At 46.8% G+C, this 20284-nt stretch overlaps 1 protein-coding gene and 1 pseudogene across 2 annotated transcripts; both read left to right on the top strand.

Annotated features, from left to right (window-relative positions):
* The first annotated feature begins 1389 nt into the window (after positions 1–1389).
* Positions 1390–15036, top strand: LOC141003537 (uncharacterized; annotated as a pseudogene).
* ift46 (intraflagellar transport 46 homolog (Chlamydomonas)) lies at positions 1427–19720 on the top strand. Of its 2 annotated transcripts, none has more exons than XM_073474869.1 (5): positions 1427–1474; positions 17705–18009; positions 18533–18626; positions 18759–18890; positions 19142–19720. In XM_073474869.1, exons 1-5 carry the CDS (start codon positions 1460–1462, stop codon positions 19493–19495), a joined length of 900 nt encoding a protein of 299 aa, XP_073330970.1. In that variant the 5' UTR covers positions 1427–1459; the 3' UTR covers positions 19496–19720. The 2 variants fall into 2 exon arrangements, with proteins under 2 accessions (XP_073330970.1, XP_073330969.1); XM_073474868.1 differs by lacking the exon at positions 1427–1474 and adding an exon at positions 16298–16715.
* Positions 19721–20284: the final 564 nt, after the last annotated feature.

Below are 20284 nucleotides of genomic sequence, written 5' to 3'. Positions count from 1 at the left end.
GAGCAGTTTGGGAGTCAGTATCTTGCTCGAGGACACTTCGACATGCAGACCAGGGGAATCAAACGAGACGTGGCGGTGGCGGTGACCTGACTCCAGCTGGGGTGTCAAAGAGCGTGCGCATTCGAGACTGCCACCGACCGAGTCGGCTAACTTACAGTTTAGCCCCCAGCTGACCTGGATGGGGATAAAATGTAATGCGCGGTTCTTCTAGACTCTCCACATTGTATTTGTTGGGACCCGCAGATGAAGTCATTCATTGTTGATTTCAAGGTGGACTCAGAACTGAACTCAGTGTCCCAGAATTCCCCATTCTTCACACCTAGGTGCAAAATTCAGCTGTGAGCTACTATTGGTCAGGGTGACGGACCCCCCTCTGATCAGATAGTCACAACTCCAGCGCCTTCCTTGTTCTCTCTCTTCTCAAGTCAACGCCCTCCACTCCTTCGACTTCTTATCCTCAAGGGCTCCTCTCCATCTCCCCCCACGGGGCTGCCTGCCCTCAAGATCTCTTCTTCTGGGCCTAACAGCTGCAGAGAGCTGCAAGCTGCATTTGCATTAGGCCCAAAGAACTTCTCCTCACGCAGGGACACAAGGTCCTGCCAGTGTTCCTGATCAGTTAGCACCAGCAGCTGCGACACAAAGCTTGCCAGCTAACTTCACAATCTGAGGAACACCAAGCCAGTTAGCACCGAGCTGCTATCCCTGCAAAGGAAAGGAGCGACCAGGTTCCTCCATCTGCCGACTTTCATCAGTCGTTGCACAGCAAGAACAGCATTCAACACTGGAACCCCAACGTTCTCCTGCAACCACCAGCACCTTTTCTTCAAAGACTGGTAACGTTGAACTGGGCTTAGATAGCATAGCATAGCACGGCTAAGCACAGGACTTTAAACTCTGGTTGATGTAATGCACATGTGTTCAATTTATGTGTGTCCACTGTTTGAGTTTTATTGTGATCTCAGGTCAGGTTATTGGTAGTTCGCTTTGCTACACGGCTAATTTGACATTAATTGAATGATGCTTCACACAGACTCAGAGTCTTTGCATGCAACTAACCATCTTCTATAGCCTGGCATCACGTCTCACACACACACACACAGGGCTTGAGCTCGACGATGAGGCCAGCCATTACGGTCAAGCCAACTGCGTTAAATAGTCCTCCCCCTCTTCTTCGTTGGTTTTACCGGCGGACTAAAAACCACACCGCCATCCACTGTATTGGAGTATATAACATCATGCTATTCACTGACGGCTGCGCTGTCTTGAGTGAGGACGGGACGCAGCTCTCCGACTCTCATCTGCACCAAGCGACTGATCGTCAGTTGCCACGACAGCAGCTCACACAACTTTTTCTCTGTTTCTCTGCAGATAAACTCCTTCGAGCTGACAAGCTGCAGCCTGTACGTTAATCTCTGGAAGACAAATTTTCCAGAACTAAGGCTGAGTGAGGAAGAAGAAGATGAGTTCTCAGCAGGTGAGTGTTTGAAGTGTGTGGAAAGTGACTACATGATTCATTCAGTCTTTACACCTGAGGACATTCACATTGTGACAGTGAGTTCAGTCTTTAATAACCACAGTATGATGATGGTGTCTTTGAACAGTGAGGTCAAATAAACAGTGAGCGTGAGCTGCTGTTGTGGCAACTGAAGACCAGTCATGTGTCTGGTGCAGATGAGAGTCGGTCTAAACACCAAGTCTGACACAATATTTCTTTTCTTGAAGTTCTTTATTGCTGTAAACAAGAGTCAGCAGTGCATAGATGATGAGTGAAGAGAGGCAGTCTCTCCTCATCCTTTATATTAACAGAAAACAATACTCACAACTGTAATATAACCACAAGACTGCACATGATCTCACTCAAAGCACCACATCCGCCCCACGACACACATAAGACTTCTTATACACTTCAACCATTGTTGTGTGCTGTACATTAACCCATTTTCACAACTCATATACAGAAGAGGCCTCACGAGCCCCTTCAGGATTAACTCCTTAACTAAGTACAATGTACAATACTGGATGTGGGGTCCGCCTCCCCCCCTCTCTGAACACATCCTGTGTGGTGACTTCTCACAGATCACTCAGTGCTGCATTGTGGGCAGTGTTGGGGGTGAAGCAACAAAAGCAACGCATTACAGTAATATATTACTTTTAGCCATAACGTAGTAATATAGTAGTAATAGATTTCAGACTGGGATCCTTTGTCTGCCTGCTCATCCCTGTGACCAAGACCATTACTCCTCTTTCAAACCATCTGTCTTCTCTGGACAAGATGTTTACATTGTTGTCCTCAGAGGAATGATTTGTCTCCTTCACATGTAAGTGGACAGCAGAGTCTGGACCTGAGGAGTTGGTCCTTGTGTTGTATCATTTGTTTATGGAGGTTGTTTTGTCTCCACAATGTACAAATCTGTGCAGTCCTGCTGCATTGAACAGCATCAACTACATCACTCTGTTTATGTCTCCTGGGTGTTTTGTCCTTAGGATGGACAAGTTTCTGCCTCAGTGTGTTGGTAGGTTTAAGGTGAACCGGGATATGATGTTAATTAAAGATCCTCCTGAGTTTCTCAGATGTTCCTGCGACATGAGGAATGACGATGTTGTTACGTTTCCTCGTCTCCTCCTCTCTGTCTGCTCTGGATCTTTTAGCGGTTTTGATAAAGGTCCAGTTTGGGTAGCCACAGATTTTAAGTGCTCCCCCTCTGACTTAGTGGGCCAACCTCAGCCTGATGGTTTAGGGTTCTGATGACCCCCAGCTTCTGCTCCAGTTGGTGATGAGAGTTTAACAGCAATACCAGTGGCTCGGAGCAGTTCCTGTGAAGGTAATGAGGGCTCTGCTCTCAACTTCTTCCATGTAGAGTGTAGACACTATTGGGGACACCAGTGAGCCCATGGCACAGCCATGCTTCTGTCTGTAGAAACCTTCACTGTACTGGAAGTAGGTGGTCGTCAGACATAGGTCCAGTAAGGCACAAATGTGGTCTGGGGTGAAGTTGGTTCTGCTGGAGTGTGTCCTGTAGTGCTGTCCTGTAGCAGGCGTTTCTTCACCATCTTAATTGCTTTTGAGTAGGCATGCATGTAAAGAGTGATGTGACACCATCAAACCATTGTTTCGTCTGGGTCCAGTGTTATTTCTCTCACCTTGTTGGCAGAATCCTGTGAGGTTTTGGTATGGTGTTGAGTGTTACTGACCAAAGGAGCTAGGATACTGGCTAAGTGCCTGGATATGTTCTAGGTAACTGAGTTAATGCTGCTGATGATGGGTCTGAGTGGTGCTCCTTCCTGGTGTATCTTGGGGAGTCCACAGATACCTGGGATGGCTTCCCCGGGTTACAGTCTGTCATATAGTGGCCTGTAAATGACTTTGTCCTTCTCCAGTCTTTGCAGATATTCTGTAACCTTCTTTTTGTAGCTAATAGTGGGATCTGGCCTCAGAGTCTCAGGTGTTAGTATCACTGAGCAGATCAGTGACTTTGGTGTGGTAGTATGCTGTGTTTAACACTACCGTGCATCTCCCTTTGTCTGCTGGCAAGAAGGTGATGTTCTGGTCTCTCTTGAGTGATGCTGGCCCTTCCTTTCCTCAGTAGTGATGCTAAAATTGATCACATTTTTTCCCCCCCCCGATCAATCTGCACTTGGGTTTGTCAGCCCCGTTACCCTGTCGTTGTCATCTGGTGTTCCACTCTGAACCTCCCTTATCATCATAGTATTCTATAAACTGCGATAAACTTTAAACTTTCTGTCTGAGAACGATCAGCCTCACTGTGACTGAATGAATGAGGATAAATGGCGTCACACTCTCCTCCTCTCTCTCTTTAATTGTATCCACAGTCAAAATTAATGAAGAAAGAGTTCAGGAAAAGAACACTGTTTCTAATGAATGAAGAAAGTTGTTCAGACCGACAGTCAGCACAGATATAAAACTCCAGGCTGAATCAGGAAACTTATCAAATCACATTTCCTGATCATATTAAATACTGCATGTGTCTGCAAATATGAGCACACATGTCGTTTTATGTTCAGTATGTGAATTAAAATAGATTGTTTGTAAATATACTTTTGACCTCTATTAGCACAATAATGGGAATTCCCATGATGTGTTAGCATTGCGCTAGCGGGCTGAGTGTTTTTGTACTAAAAACTAAACAGCAAAGAAGTTTGGAGGAGACGTCTCACTCAGTTTCTGTCTCTGCAACGTTACTGTGAAGATGAACACTCATCATCTGAGCTGGTTCTCTGCAGCACCGACGTAATTCGGTCGGTACCCTTAAAAAGTAACGAGTCTGGTACCATTTTAAAATGCTTGTTCCCCGAATGAGTCGATCAGAGCTATGCTGTGCTGAGATGTATTTTCAAAACTTACCAGGTAGTCTGACTTTCTCGCTCACTTCCCTCCATGGCAGCTCCTTTTTTTTGTTTTGTCTCAGTACGAGTAGATGTGCTGGTGTACAGCTGTACGATAAGCTATTATCATCCTCCCCTCCATTGTTGCTTATGAATGTCATGTCATGAAATGAACATGAAGGACGTTAACATCATGATGTCAGTGTGGACATCAGCACCGATAGGCTTTCACAATACAGTGTTACGCAAAAAATTCCACTTGAGTTCAATATTTTTAACTCACGTACCCAGAGTTTGACTTTGTATGTAATCCAGTCGCGCAAATAATTTGCGTCACGTTTGGTTTGAAAAAGCAGCATTAAATATAGCACCTGGTTCTGAACAGACACATTAACTATAAACTAACATCTAATTTACATTTTGTAAAATAAAACAGCAAACTTGATAAACTAGTCAGTCAAGCACTAAGGCATGATGGGAAACGTGAGCTCCGGCCGTTGCCATCTTGGTAGTACCTGACTCCGCCTGACTCCTGGCTAAAGTGGGCAAAGATGTGATGCAGAGATTTCTTAGGTGGTCTGTGATTACAATTAACCGCACAGAAAGAAATCATATGTGTCCAATATGTGCGTTAAATATTCACCAACAGCACCAACACGGCTGTGAATCTTTTGACTGGTCACTGTCCTCACGCGTGGGTTGTCTGGTTTGACATCTGGGAACCCCGAACACCCTCTTCACAGTGATGCTAAATTTAAGAAAACTTGGGGCAGGATTTGTGAAAAAATAAACATGCATTTTAAGTTTTTTAATGCTAATGGGTGATGAAGCGTTCAAAACCAAAAAGAATGAGCCCACCCACGTATCTCTCCATTCCCTTGAACAGGCTGTGTGCTGCTTAATGTACTGCAATTCGTGATCCGAATTTCCTGCGCAGTCTTGCGGACGTGACGTCGGATGACGCTGAATGCGCGTCCTCGATATGGGAAGAAGACAAGTGCGGTGGACTCAAACTAGTGTTTGGGTAGTAATGGATTCTGCTACAGCCAGCAAACGACCCACCACCACACAAAGTCCACTAAAAAGTCACACTAAGAAGAAAACGAAAGTTTTATCAGCGGCATGTCGTGAGTCAAAACGAAATTACAACCAAAGCCGGGCTGGCACCCGAATAAACATCGGATACGCGTTCAACTCATGGAGGCAGCTTCAACTTGAATCGGGACTGAAAACAGATGCTGACATGGCTCATTTCCTAGTAACCAGGTAAGAAAACACCACAGGTCATGTTTAGAGCTTGATTTGAAAATCATATGAGATCACGAGAACTTGGAGTGACCTAACGTGCAAAGTAGCGTTAGCTGCAAACATGTAACTTAGTCCACCGCTGTGTAACACTCAATAGTTACAGACTGCGCATTTTGCATGGTCCTTTAGTCTGAAACCAAATAGTTAGAAATATGTCCCTTTATATATGGGACCGAAAGCCCAAAAGACGAAATTTTTTGTCCCCCAATATGCCGTCTTTGCTTTCGCCTGTGCCTGTCAGACTGCATCAACCGTAACGGTAAATCGCCGCGCTTGTGTGTCGCTACACTCAGCGAGCCGACTGCTTCGTGTGTGTAGGGGATAAGACATCAGCTGCACTGCTGTGAAGAGTTCATGCGCGCTCCCGCACTGGCTTGGCTGCAGTTACCCTAACGGCCGCAACGGCCGTCGTGTCACTATTGAGTCTTATTTCTTGATCCTGCCCCAAGTTCCTTTAAGGATTGTCATGTTCCCAAGGGTCAGAACTGGACTCTGGTCCTGGTGCCCTGCTCTGACACTTGGGGGTGAAAAAAGTTAGGCGCAACCAACCCTATGGCTGTCACAGGTGCATTAATCCAACTTGTACGTTGTGGGTTAAGATCCACACACTTGCTCTAAATGTCATTTGTGGTTGTAGCTCGCTCCGTCACAATGTCTCACTTACTTTCTCTCTCGGTCTGTATGTCTGTTGCTATAGAAACAGAGGGGAGGAGAAGGACTGGCAAGTCACCGCTGTCAGCACTGCAACAAATCCTTCAAAACATCAAGATCTTTAAAGGGCCATCAGAGAGGTCACGCTGTGGAAAAATTCAGCTGTGACCAGTGTGGGAAAGCTTTTACTCGTTCTAGTTCCCTAACAATACACAGACGTGCTCATACTGGAGAGAAACCCTACTGGTGTGACGAGTGTGGGAGAACTTTCACTTCATCAGGACAGCTGACGAGTCACCGACGTACTCACACTGGAGAGAAACCGTTCAGCTGTGACCAGTGTGAGAAAGCTTTTACTTCTTCTAGTTCCCTAACAATACACAGACGTACTCACACTGGAGAGAAACCATTCAGCTGTGGCCAGTGTGGGAAAGCTTTTAAATCCCAAAGTCAAGTGAAAATGCATCGACCCACTCACACTGAAGAGAAACCCTACAGCTGTGACCAGTGTGGGAAAACCTTTACTCGCTCTAGTTCCCTAACAATACACAGACGTGCTCATACTGGAGATAAACCCTACTGGTGTGACGAGTGTGGGAGAGCTTTCACTTCATCAGGACAGCTGACGAGTCACCGACGTACTCACACTGGAGAGAAACCGTTCAGCTGTGACCAGTGTGAGAAAACCTTTACTCGTTCTGGTTCCCTTAAAACCCACCGACGCTCTCACTCTGCATCCACAGAAACAGTTTTTGGAGACAAGCGAGCTGATCCGAGCAAATCTGCACTGATGATTCTTCATCCATCAAGAATTTCACCCATCTAGAAACTAAAAAACTATCATATTTAGTGTATTTTATATACATCGTGACTGTGATTTGGGTTATTTAGACAAAAATGAAATGAGATACTGTTCATCTCTGATCACATTCAATATGTGTTGTGTACGGACAGTTGTAGGAGCTGATGTACAGCGAGGATTCATGTGAGTCACAGGCACAGCAGGATGTTTGGCTTTGGTTTTCGGGATTGTGTCTTCAGTTTTTGGACCCAGCACAGTGCTGTGAAACTTCCAACTTTTCCACAAGTTTGTGTGAATTGAGACAGTTAACATCTACAGACTAAAGTGAGCAACATTAAGTTACTAAGCAACTGCCAGCGGTCAGTTAAAAGCTGACATGGTGATCAAGACCTCAAAGTGGAAGAGACGTTTTCTTGATAAAGAGGAAGCGAAGTGTCGCAGCAGCGGTCCATAAACGTTGGCTGCGTCCAAATATCCAGACTCCACCAGTTTTGCAGACTACAACACCGACTCAGGTATGACGAACATCTTTCAAATCAACTGCCCATTCATGTTCAGAGTTTGACTTTTAGGGTGAGCTGCTCCTTTGAATACAGTTGTTGTTGTTATTATTATTATTATTATTATTATTATTAGATAATATAAAGCAGAAATAATGAGGACTAACATAATCGTGTATTTATTCATAAATCACGTGTAGTTTGTGTCTCTTCTGCGAGCCAATCAGCTGACACACCATAAATGGACGTTCCTTCCTCTGTTGGTGCTACAGCTGTTGGATGCAAAGGAAGACCGGCGGCCATTTTGTGACCTGAGGACTGAACAGTCTGTAGCCCCTTTTAGTTAGAAAATGCACAATCTGCCATCTTGTCTGTGTGAAACGGAGGCGTAATATTCCTCCTTTTCAAAAAAGCCGGCACGGGGTAGGCGTAAACATGTGACGTGGCGTGAAGTACGAAGTTGGGCTGCTTCTTCTCCCGGCGAAAGCCACGTCGGCCAAGCTCCTCGGCGACCTTTTCATACAAAATGCCATCTTTCAGTCCCCGTGATCTGATTGTTAACGATTCTCTCGGCTGTGATGTTAAGCATCTCCCGGAGCTCAGCGGCTTTCCAGTTGCTCATCTTGACATCCGCGGATGAAGTGATGAACTGACTGCTGTGATCAGCTGTTTCCTCCTTTTAAAACTCCCGGCTGCAGGTCGCACAACAGTGCACACGTCTTCGACACCTCCGCCCATGTCACGCAATTTCCGGCACATCGACGCCTTGGATTTACATAGAATATTGAGTAATCACTGAAGGTTAACACTTCCTTCTCTGTGAATTATTTCTTTAAGTGCATGAGGGCATAAATTAGTAGCTGTCAGAGTGAAAACACACCCACAGAGACAGATAAATACCAAGCTTTCCTCCTCAGAGGTTGAGTCTTCACTTTGTAACTGACCTGCGTGTTGCTCTGTGAATGCTCCTCTTGTACAAGATTAAAACCCTGTTTGAACTTTGAGCTGACTCCGATCTCCTTCCTCCAGTTTTAAATTATCGCGGAATTATTTTAACAAGCTCGTCCACGACGAAGGCTGAGTGAGGAAGAGGAAGATGAGTTCTCAGCAGGTGAGTGTCTGAAGTGTGTGTGTATGTATGTGTGTGTGAGTGTGTGTTGGTGTGTGTGTGAGCATGTGTGTGTGTGTTGGTGTTGTTCACAGAGTGTTTGGTCTCTTTTTAGCTACAAAGTGGATGAAATGTGTCAGAAAGAGGAATGAAGAACTGAAGACTGTACATGTGAAACACGTGCACGTCTGCAGGGTCACTAATAATCTAATACAACCATTATTTTAACCACAAATAATTCTTCACAATAATGTTATTAACAGGTTTACAAACATGTTTTCCAGAGAATCAGCACCAAATTCTCTCTGAATGACCTCATCAGTCTCTCTCTCTGACCTGACATAATAGTAACCACAACATCACCAGACTCCCTTAACAAATGTAGTGATTTTAAGAGTTGTTGAGTGAGAAGAAACTCAACAAACTTTCAGAAACTGTGCGATTATAAATTCTAAATCATTGGAGCCTTTTTCTAAATTCAGCAGAGTTAAAAATGAAGAAAGATTCAACTTAAACCTCTTTTTAAAGGAGCAGTCTGTAGTTTATAGAATAAATTCAAACTTTTACAATATTAATGAGGTAGTAATACAAACCTTTTTGTTCCATTAGTGAATAACAAAAGCTGTTCTGAGAGGAACTTGGACAGAACACTGTTTGGACACTGAGTTAATAAAATGTAAATGATGGCTGTCATGTGACGGGTATCAATTCAATTCAATTAAAAAAACTTTATTTGTCCCCGAGGGGCAATTCAAGGCAAGGCACGTGGAGCAGTTATACATAACACAACATAACATTTAACAGATATACAACACAACACAGAACAGTCAGCTAGTTAAAATAAAAAAATAAAATCTAAAAATAAAAAAATAAGATTAAAATAGAGGAATGTAAAGGTATAAATAGAATAAAAGAGATATAGGCAATATTTACATTAGATGCAAGTTGGTACTGAGGTAGTTTGAAGCAGAGCAGGGAGGCAGCGGGGCAGAGCGGGGAGGCAGCGGAGCAGAGCGGGGAGGCAGCGGGGCAGAGCAGGGAGGCAGCGGGGCAGAGCAGGAGGCAGCGGAGCAGAGCGGGGAGGCAGCGGAGCAGAGCAGGGAGGCAGCGGGGCAGAGCAGGAGGCAGCGGAGCAGAGCGGGGAGGCAGCGGGGAGGCAGCGGGGCAGAGCGGGGAGGCAGCGGGGCAGAGCGGGGAGGCAGCGGGGCAGGGCAGGGAGGCAGCGGGGCAGGGCAGGGAGGCAGCGGGGCAGAGCGGGGAGGCAGCGGAGCAGAGCGGGGAGGCAGCGGGGCAGAGCGGGGAGGCAGCGGGGCAGGGCAGGGAGGCAGCGGGGCAGAGCAGGGAGGCAGCGGGGCAGGGATGGTTGGGAGTTGAGGAGTTGAACAGCTCTGGGAACAAAGGTTGTTCTCCTCCTCTGTGTCCTGCAGCCCAGGCAGCGGAGCCACTCAAACACTGGGAACAGAGCGTGTGAGGGGTCCAGTAGGATCCTGAGCTGTCCTCAGTGTTTGCTGCTCACACACGGTTCTGAGTGTTCTGACCGGAAGTCCGATGGTTTTAGAGCAGACTGTGACAGCGCTCTGCAGGCGGGTCCTGTTTTGCAGGCTGGTGGAGTGAAACCAGCAGGTTATTGAGAATGTGATTACGCTCTCAATGAATGAATAATAAAATGTCCGGAGGATGTTTGTGTTGACCCCAAACGTGTTGAGTTTCCTCAGGAGATACTGCCGCTGCTGGCATCTCCTGAGAATCTCCTCTGTGTTGGAGGCAAATTTCAACATGCAGTCGAAGATTGTGCCCAGGTATTTGAACTCATTCACCACCTCTACAGTCTTCCCATGGACTGTGCTGACAGCTGCTGCAGCCAGCTCCCTCTGCTTGCTGGAAAAGGTCACCACCATCTCTTTGGTCTTCTCCACATTTAACTCCAGGCAGGAGTTATCACACCACTCCACAAACTCATGAAGCTCTGAGCTGTGGTGATGTGAGGGGCCTGAGAGCAGGGACAGGAGAACTGTGTCATCCACATACTTGACCAGATGACAGTCTGGATGGGTGGACCTGCAGTCTTCAGTGTAGAGGATGAAGAGCAGAGGAGAGAGGACGCAGCCCTGAGGGGAGCCAGTAGAGGTGAAGGAGAGGTCAGAGAAGGTGTTATTGACCAGAACCCACAGGATCAGCTGGTCGTCCAGGTGGAAGTGGGTGGAGAGTTTCTCTGCAGGGATGTGTTGCTGTAGGGTGATGAATGCAGAGGAGAAGTCTGCAAACAGGAGTCCGGCTGTGGTGTTGGGTGGTTCTAGGTGCTCATGTACAGTGTCCATGATGTATATTTTAACATCATCAACCCCTCTGCCTGCGCGATAAGCGAACCGGAGAGGGTCCATCAGTGGGTCAGTGACCTTGATGATGTGGTTCTTGATGACCCTCTCCATAGCCTTCATCACGAGTGAGTTCAAAGCCTTGAGAGAGCTCTTCTTGGGGATGGGGACCACTGTGAGTGCTTCCATAGCTGGGGGACTGTGCCGCTGTCCACACGCCCCCAGCTGCTCTGCACAGCACCGCAGGACCCGGCCGATGATGTTGTCTGGGCCAGGTGCTGTGCTCTCCTTGGTCCTCCTGAGGGCTCTCACCCCCTCCTCCGTGTTAAAGGAGAGTTCAGCTTCTGCAGGTGTGAGGGAGGAGATAATGTCTTCTATCTGGGTGATGTTGTCCGTCTCAAATCTTGAAAAAAAGGAGTTGAGGTCATTGGGGAGGGCTGCTGGGCTGCTGCCGGCCACCTGGATGGTCCTGTGGGTGGTGGGAGCAGAGTTCACAGCAGCCATGTTTTTGATTCCCTGCCAAGCTGAGCTGAGCTCCCTTGTGTGAATTTTTCCTCCATTTTGTCCTTGTACTTCAGCTTGGCATGTTTTATGGCACACTACACCTCTGTTAACCTCCTTTTTTTCAGATTCGGTGCCAGTGAAGAATATTCTTTTGTTTTTGTTGAGGATTTCCTTTAGTTCTTTGGTTATCCAGGGTTTATTGTTTGGGGAGATTGTAACCTTTTTGGTGGGAATGATGTTATCCACACAGAAAGAGATGTATGAGGACACCGTGTCCACTTGCTCACTGATGTTGCTGGAGGGGGCGAGAAGGTTATCCCAGTCTGTGGATTTGAAGCATCCCTGCAGAGTTGCAATGCTGTCGTTGGTCCACTGCTTGATGTTTTTAATAACCTTCTCTGTCCTCCTTATGACCGGGGTGTAGGCTGGTGCCAGCAGGATGGTGTTGTGGTCAGCAAAGCCAAGAGGGGGAAGAGATATTGCTCTGTATGCATCTGGAATGGATCCATAACATTTATCCAGAGTCTTCCCCTGGCGGGTGGTGCAAGTGACATATTGCTGATATCCTTTCAGTGACTTGTCAGTTTCACAGTGGTTGAAGTCTCCCAGGATGAATTTGGGAGAATCTGGGGATATGAGTTCAAGTCTGTGTATGGTTTCCTTTACGTGCTTCATTGCTGTGGATGCATTTGCTCTGGGGTGAATGTAAACCAGGATGAGAAAGAGCTGTGGGAATTCTCTGGGAAGATAGAAAGGGCGGAGCTCAGTGTCTCGGTCAAGTCTTAGAGGGGACCCGATCTATGTGCAGCATGTCAGCACTGTCCTTGTCTTTTAACCACGTGTCCGTGAATGCAAGAATTGAGGCAGTCCTATATTCATGCATGTGGTTAACATTAGCTTGCAGCTTGTCTGTTTTTTATCATGTTTTAGTTTTTAGTTGTAGACCATCAAATCCACCTTCTGCAAGTGAAAAGACTTTATCCTTAGTCCTGACAGTGATTATATTATATTGTGTATTAAAAATCAATTGTTTACATGATTATAATGAAGTTATAATGAAGCTGGATGAGAATAATACGCAGAGCGTACAAGCTGAGCGTGGTAGAAGTTGACATGTAGCAATAATTGAGTAAAAGAGGAACATCAGCTGTGCGGTGAGTCATCGTGCTACAGGAAGCAGCTGCACTCCTTTATAAGGAAGTGAGCAGAGCCTCCCTCTGATGCAGTGATATGAACCATGTGACTGAACGAACACACCCGCGATTGTGTTACATAGAAACAGAAGCAACAGAAGAGACGATGTTGTTAATTGGATTAACCGACGAGATGTACGAGTCATCGCAGAACGGACTTCAAGAGATTCACATCTGAGCACAAGGAGGACTAAACATTTTCTGATTAGTATATTTGGACTTCTTTAATTCACTCTGCTGACATGAAGTCTGGACTTTGAGGGAACTTGGGGACCTCAGACGGGATGTGAGTTCCCACAGAGACTCAATCTCTACTACATCTACGTATTTTAACCAGCCTCGGCTCCTGTAGATTAATCTTTATTGTACACTGAACTGTGATTTTTATCAACAGGTATTCTTGATGATTGATATTAACTGAGATAAGTTTGAGCTGTATGCTTTGCCCTTACTAAAACCTACATAGTGCAGTTAAAGTAGAAGTTGTGGACACTGATGTGTCTATGATGGAAGTTAAAGTTTGGTGATAAGTGTGCAAAATATCTTGTCTAGTCAACTAAATCAAACAGACTCTCAGGATTCACAAAAAGCCTTTAACACTCATCCTGGCACCAAACCAGGTGCTCAGATCATTGAGAGCAGAGCTGCTGTTATCGCTGTAATCCATATTAGAGCAACACCTTGTAGGTTTAGGGACCTGACCCTTAAAATGGAGAGCTGGTCCAGTACCTCCTGGACAGGGACAAACTCAGGATCTAACAAGTGTCAGACACACCACTACCTGCCTCCAGGTGTGTGATGTAAGAGCTGCTCTGATCTTCCACTGGCTCCGCTGCGTTGAGTATCTACTCTGTTGCAGCTCCGGCATCGTACGTGCAACCAGTGGACTTCCTGGTTTAGTCCAACTTGAACACCGTGGTTTATGTTCCACTGACGTGCTCTACATGTTGTTCATGGTTCTAGATAGCTTTGCTCCACCATGACATGACACTAACTCTCTCTCTCTCTGTCCATGTCTGTCTGTTGCTATAGAAACCGAGAGGAAGAATGGAGCGTGAACATCACCGCTGTCAGCTCTGCGACAAATCCTTCATAACGGCCAGCTCTTTGAAGCGGCACCAGAGAGTTCACACTGGAGAGAGACCGTACAGCTGTGACGAGTGTGGGGCAGCGTTTAGCACGTCAGGTAACCTTAAATTACACCGACGCGTTCACACTGGAGAGAAACCGTACAGCTGTGACGAGTGCGGGAAAACCTTCATGTATTCAAGTCACCTCAAGACTCATCAACGTGGTCACACTGGAGAGAAACCGTACAGCTGTGACGAGTGTGGGAAACGTTTCTTTAAGCGAGATCATCTAAATGTTCACCAACGTATTCACTCCGGAGAGAAACCGTACACCTGCGACCAATGTGGGAAAAGTTACTCTACATCATGTTACCTGACAAAGCACCGACGTATTCACACTGGAGAGAGACCGTACTGGTGTGAAGAATGTGGGAAAACATTCAGTCACCCGACTGGATTGAGCAGCCATCAACGCATTCACACCGGAGAGAGACGGTACAACTGTGACTGCTGTGACAAAGCTTTTTATAGGGCGTGTGACTTAAATATCCATAGACGTGTTCACACCGGAGAGAAACCATTCTGGTGTGAACAGTGTGGCAAAACGTTCAGATCATTGAAAGTGTTAAAAAGTCACAACCGTGTTCACACTAAAGAGAAACCAAACAGCTGTGACTAATGTGGGTAAAGTTTCTCTAGATCGGCACCGAGGCCTTCACACTGGAGAGAGTCCGGACAGCTGTGGACAAACCTCCACGACATTAAGTGCGCTTAAAATCCACCAACGTGTTCACAGCGGAGAGAAACCATACCGCTGTTACCACTGTGGACAAGAAACAAGCTGTTTCAGTGATGGACAGTGACCGGTATTTAATTAAGAAATAAATGTCGGTCATGAAAATCCCAGCTAATATATTTCAATAAGAGAAAAGTGTTTTTATAAATGTTTATTTCAGCGTTTATTTCATGGGATGACCCCGCTCTTACATCAAGGACGCTCCGCTTCCTGAGGATACAAGGCAACAACTTCAGTGTCCTCTTTTAAATCTCAACTTTTTCATAGTAGATTCAGTCACTTTATACATTATTTTTTGCTGTTATCATTGATCACTGTCAACTATCATTTTCGCTGTGTTTCTTGTTTGTAAAGCAGTTTGTTACAATGTTTTGAACAGTGCGGTATAAATGAAGTTGAAGTTGTTTGCGCTGTACTGGAACAATTAAAGTGGACTTAATAACTACTGAGCTTGAGTTTCGGACTCTGTGTGGACGTCGCCGTTGCCCTCCGACCCTGTAGTCGGCGCTGTGGACACGTCTGCATAGAGACAAAGAGACGTTTCATTGGATTTGGACCAACAACTAATTTATGTGAAAACAAACAATGTGATTTGATGTTTTGGTTTCTTTAATTAAAGTTTGTCAACTTCACAAATGTGTCGTTATGAACACTTTATCACTTTAGACACGTTTGAGCTTTGATGTGTTTCTGTCAATGAAATTATAGGATTTAAAATCTTCAGCTACTTTAACAAATATATCCGTCACGTCTATTTTATATTCTCACCAGCTGTTTGGAACAGACTGTAACTGTCTCTGTTGCTTCGGGTCTTTGTCTTGCTGGAAAATAAATCTTCTCCCAAGTCGTAGTTCTCTTGCAGACTGAATCAGGTTGTCCTCCAGGAGTTCACTATATTTAGCTGCATTCATTCGTCCATCATCCTTCACAAGCCTTCAGGACCTGCTGCTGAGGAGCATCCCCACAGCCCGATGCTGCCACCACCACCACGCTGCACGCTGGGGTTGGTGTGTTTGTCTGTCAGACATCCACTACAGTGATGCGTCTTTAATTCTAAGATTGAAGTCTTTCTATCAGTGGCTCTAATCCTCCTCTGTCATTAATCACTTAGTCGACTGAAGGAAAATCTTTTGATTGATTTATTGTTTCAGTCATTCCTGATTAAATGAGACGATCTGCTGCTTCTCTTTGTCATTTCTGACGGTACATGAAGAGTCTTTGTGTTCTGGACTGTTGATACGACAACACCAGGTATATGAAGACGTCACTTTGGGCTCTGGGAAACTGTGATGAGCATCTATCACAGTTTCTTCATAATTTAATAGACCAAACAATCAATCAGTTATTCGTGAATGTAAACCTCAGATGCATCAATAATGAAAACAGCTGTGAGTTGCAGTCTGAACGCTACAATCAGATAACGGTGGGATCAACTCTACAGGCAAACAGGGTGATTATCAATACAAATCATATTCATAATGAAACAAATAAAATGAGGAAACAACACACCGGAGATAAATAGATAAAATAGATTGTGATTAAATCATTAAACCGGTTTGTGTCTGCGCTCCTGTGCTGCAGTTCTTAGTGTCGCCGCTTGGAGGCACTGCTGTCTCTGACTGACAACCATATCCCGTGATGCACTGCGCTGCCCGTTGCTAGGAGACAGTACATTCCCTCAGTAGCTAGCTGCTAATAGGAAGCTAACGAGTGCGCAGATGAACTGAACTGAGACATTTAAACACTTTAAACATAAAACACATTTATATTGTATATATTAACATATTTATTTTTCTGTAGTCGTCTCTATGAAGCCACAGAAGGTTTGTGACCAGAAGGTTTAAACCCGCCGGAGTTCGGTTTGTCGTTAGCAGTTCGGCTAATGTTAGCCTGAGGAGCTAACGTCTGTAAGCTGACCCAAACCCTCCGGAGCTCTCCCCGGGACACAGTGTGTGTCCCCGCGGCTGGATTCACCCGGTGACCCGGGAGCGTCCCATGGAGCGGCCCGACCGGGGCAGAGACACCCGCCTGCTGAAGAACCAGCCGTACGACGAGAGCCTGGAGGTGATCGACTCCGAGGAGGTGACGAGCGTCTACAGCCCGACTCCCCGCAGCCGGCGACAGGTAACATCCTCCAGCCATCAGCGCTGCTCTGCCCGGCTGCAGGAGGCCGAACCGGGCCGGCGTCAGCCCTCTGCCCGGCTGCAGGAGGCTCTGCCCGGCTGCAGGAGGCCGAACCGGGCCGGCGTCAGCCCTCTGCCCGGCTGCAGGAGGCCGAACCGGGCCGGCGTCAGCCCTCTGCCCGGCTGCAGGAGGCCGAACCGGGCCGGCGTCAGCCCTCTGCCCGGCTGCAGCAGGCCGAACCGGGCCGGCGTCAGCCCTCTGCCCGGCTGCAGGAGGCCGAACCGGGCCGGCGTCAGCCCTCTGCCCGGCTGCAGGAGGCCGAACCGGGCCGGCGTCAGCCCTCTGCTCGGCTGCAGGAGGCCGAACCGGGCCGGCGTCAGCCCTCTGCCCCGTGTGTACTGACATATACTGTATATACTCCTCAGAAGTACCTGCAACAAGTACTTCATGTAGTTTAAGTAAAAGTACACACATATTATCTGCTTCATGCCGTAAAAGTATTAATAGTAAAGTATCAGTAGTAAAAGTACTGTAGTACTGTGAGTAAAAGTACCTTGAATTTATATTTTTGAGCTGATTTAAATGAAATATGTGACACGAAGAGATCCTCTACAGACAAGAGGTCTCACTCTGTTAAAGTACAGATTGTACTCAGGTCCCACAAAGTTTTTGATCAGAAGAACTGAATGTTTTAACATGAACACATCCACAACCAGACACTAACACAGACACTACCATGACTCCAGGTGTGTGTGTGTGTGTGTGTGTGTGTGTGTGTGTGTGTGTGTGTGTGTGTGTGTGTGTGTGTGTTCAGCCCGTGTGTGTAGTTTTGTATCAGAGGTTAATGTTCTGGTGTGAGAGCCTGAGATTGTACAGTCGTGTTACAGAGTGGAGCCTCTTCGCTCACAGAGGATCTTCAGTTGAGTTCAGTCACACACACTGAAGGATGATGTCGTCTGCTGTGACATCACTGATGTTTTTTCTTCCAGTCAGAGTCCAGGAGGAGCAGGAGGGGGCGTGGCCTGATGTCGGCCAACAGCGGCAGCGACGAGTTCGATGACGACCGCACGCCTCTAAGGGCCAACGAGGGGATCGGCGGGCAGCCTGGAGTCGGTCCACACGAGGAGGACGAGGAGGAAGAAGAAGAGGATGAAGAGGAGGAGGACTCCGATGAAGACGACTCTGACGATGACGACGAGCCCAGCAAGGCTCCGGAGGGGGCGTACGACCCCGCCGACTACGCCAACCTGCCCGTCAGCACCGAGATCAAAGAGCTGTTCCAGTACATCACACGGTGACGAGTCTTCATCTTCCATTACTGCTGATTAACATCTGAAAACACCACAGTCCACTCACAGGGAGCCGCCATGTTTGTTTCAGCACAGTAGAACTGATTGTAAATGAATCGCAAAGGAGCAGTTCACTCAGTCATCATCTCCTCCCTCCATGCTCATGACAGTCAGGTGAAGGTTCATAGTCCACAAAACATTTCTGGGCCACAATGTCACAAAGTGTTGTCGTCCAATAGGAGCACAGAGCGGTCCGTCTGAAGTGGGTCTCCTCAGGTCAGGTTGATCTCTGTGATCACAGACGAGCTGCATGGAGACATCTGATGTTTAAATCATCTCCAGCTGCTGCAACTCTGTTTTACTGTGAAGCTCCAGAAATGTTCTGTGGACTACGAGACTTCACCTGACTTTCATCAGCATGGAGGGAGGAGACGGTGACTGAGGTTACTGTTGGATAAACCAGGTCTGGTTCTTCTTTGATCTTTTGGTCCGTCTGACGCTAACAGACGTCCTGTGGTCTCCTCTCAGATACACCCCTCAGTCCGTGGAGCTGGAGCACAGCCTGAAGCCGTTCATCCCGGACTTCATCCCCGCTGTTGGAGACATCGACGCCTTCCTCAAGGTACACACACACACACACCTGTGGTTTATTATGTGACCAGTGGTTCTGGTCCATGAACGGAGCGCGCTGTTGTTCTTAAATAAAAGACACTGGTGGTTCTGAGTCCTGGTGTGTTTCCTGTGTGTCGTTCAGGTGCCGAGGCCGGACGGGAAAGTGGATAGTCTGGGTCTGCTGGTTCTGGACGAGCCCAGTGTGAAACAGTCGGACCCCACGGTGCTGTCACTGTGGCTGTCAGAGGAGACCAAACAGCACGGGGCTGCCGAGGTACTCTTCATCTTCATCGTCATCATCTTCATCATCTTCATCATCATCACACTCACAGTCGTTTTTCATTTTCAAATAAAATCCGGACCGTCTCTTCAGGAAATGTGGTCCTGATCCAAACTGACATGTTTACATTCTGAGCAGCCAATCAGGGGCCACTGACAGCCCACTGATCTGTTAGCTCGATGCTACTACTTTACTATTCTGAGGGTCTCTACTAAAACTAAAACCTCTCTGTGTCTGTCCTCCAGCTGAAGAAGGTGACGAGCGTGGCCAGTCCTCAGTCCAACCCTCGGGCGGTGGACAGCTGGGTGGACAGCATCAGCGCCCTGCACCGCTCCAAACCTCCGGCCAGCGTCCAGTACAGCCGAGCGATGCCCGACATCGACAGCCTGATGCAGGAGTGGCCGGCCGAGCTGGAGGAGCAGCTGGGCCGCCTGCAGCTGCCTCCGGCCCGCCTGAACTGCAGCCCCGGCCAGTACGCCGACATCATCTGCAGCCTGCTGGACATTCCCGTCCACGGCAGCCGGATCCAGTCTCTGCACCTGCTGTTCAGCCTCTACCTGGAGTTCAGAGACTCGCAGCACTTCACACGCAGAGCCTAGAGACTATCGCCGTCACCTCACACACTCACACACTCACCTGGGTTCAGTTAACAGGAAGTCTGGTGTCAGAACGGGACCTGAAAAGATTTAAAGTGTAGTTTGGCTGCTTGTGTTTGTTACAAACATGTTTGTATTCCTCAAAGTAAAATGTCTCAACAGTTCATGTTCTCAGTTTGATTCTGTTTCTTTATCCTCTCAAATAAAAGTAAGAACGGCTCAAAAACATCTGGCAGAACTTTTCCATACAGCTGTGTCACACCTGGTACTGAACGACCTTCGCATTTAGTGTTTTTGATGCATTCTCGAGTGATTTCAGGTGGCGGCAAATCAGCCCCAGACTCCCTTAACAAATGTGTCAGTTTAGTGAGTTGTTGAGTTGGAGACACTTTATAAACTGTGTGAAACTCTGTCTCTGACTGATTCTGACTTATTTGTTCCTTCTTGTAAATTCAGCAAATGTTCTACATGAACTTCTTTCTGTCTTTGAGTAGAAAACTAAATAATTGCCTCGTTAATAACAGCTCAGCACTCTTATTTCTTACTGTATATCATTTATTTCCCACTCACATTGGACAAACAGACTCCATGTTTCTACTCAAAGACAGAAAGAAGTTCATGTAGAACATTTGCTGAATTCACAAGAAGGAACAAATAAGTCAGAATCAGTCAGAGACAGAGTTTCACACAGTTTATAAAGTTTGTTTTAACTCAACAACTCTTTAAATCACTACATTTGTTAAGGGAGTCTGGTGGTGTTGAGGTGACTGGTTCACTGGTTGGATCAGCTGA

This window comes from Pagrus major, chromosome 10, assembly GCF_040436345.1.
Source record: "Pagrus major chromosome 10, Pma_NU_1.0".
NCBI lineage: Eukaryota > Metazoa > Chordata > Actinopteri > Spariformes > Sparidae > Pagrus > Pagrus major.
The sequence above is the reverse complement of the archived record's forward strand: the minus strand, read 5'-3'. Positions and strand labels throughout refer to the sequence as shown.

Excerpts from the sequence above, each read along its gene's own strand:
- ift46 (XM_073474868.1), top strand. The coding sequence starts at position 16,587 with ATGGAGCGGCCCGACCGGGGCAGAGACACCCGCCTGCTGAAGAACCAG. Across the intron at positions 18,627-18,758 it reads ACATCGACGCCTTCCTCAAG|GTGCCGAGGCCGGACGGGAA; the intron begins GTACACACACAC and ends TGTGTCGTTCAG. Across the intron at positions 18,891-19,141 it reads AACAGCACGGGGCTGCCGAG|CTGAAGAAGGTGACGAGCGT; the intron begins GTACTCTTCATC and ends TCTGTCCTCCAG.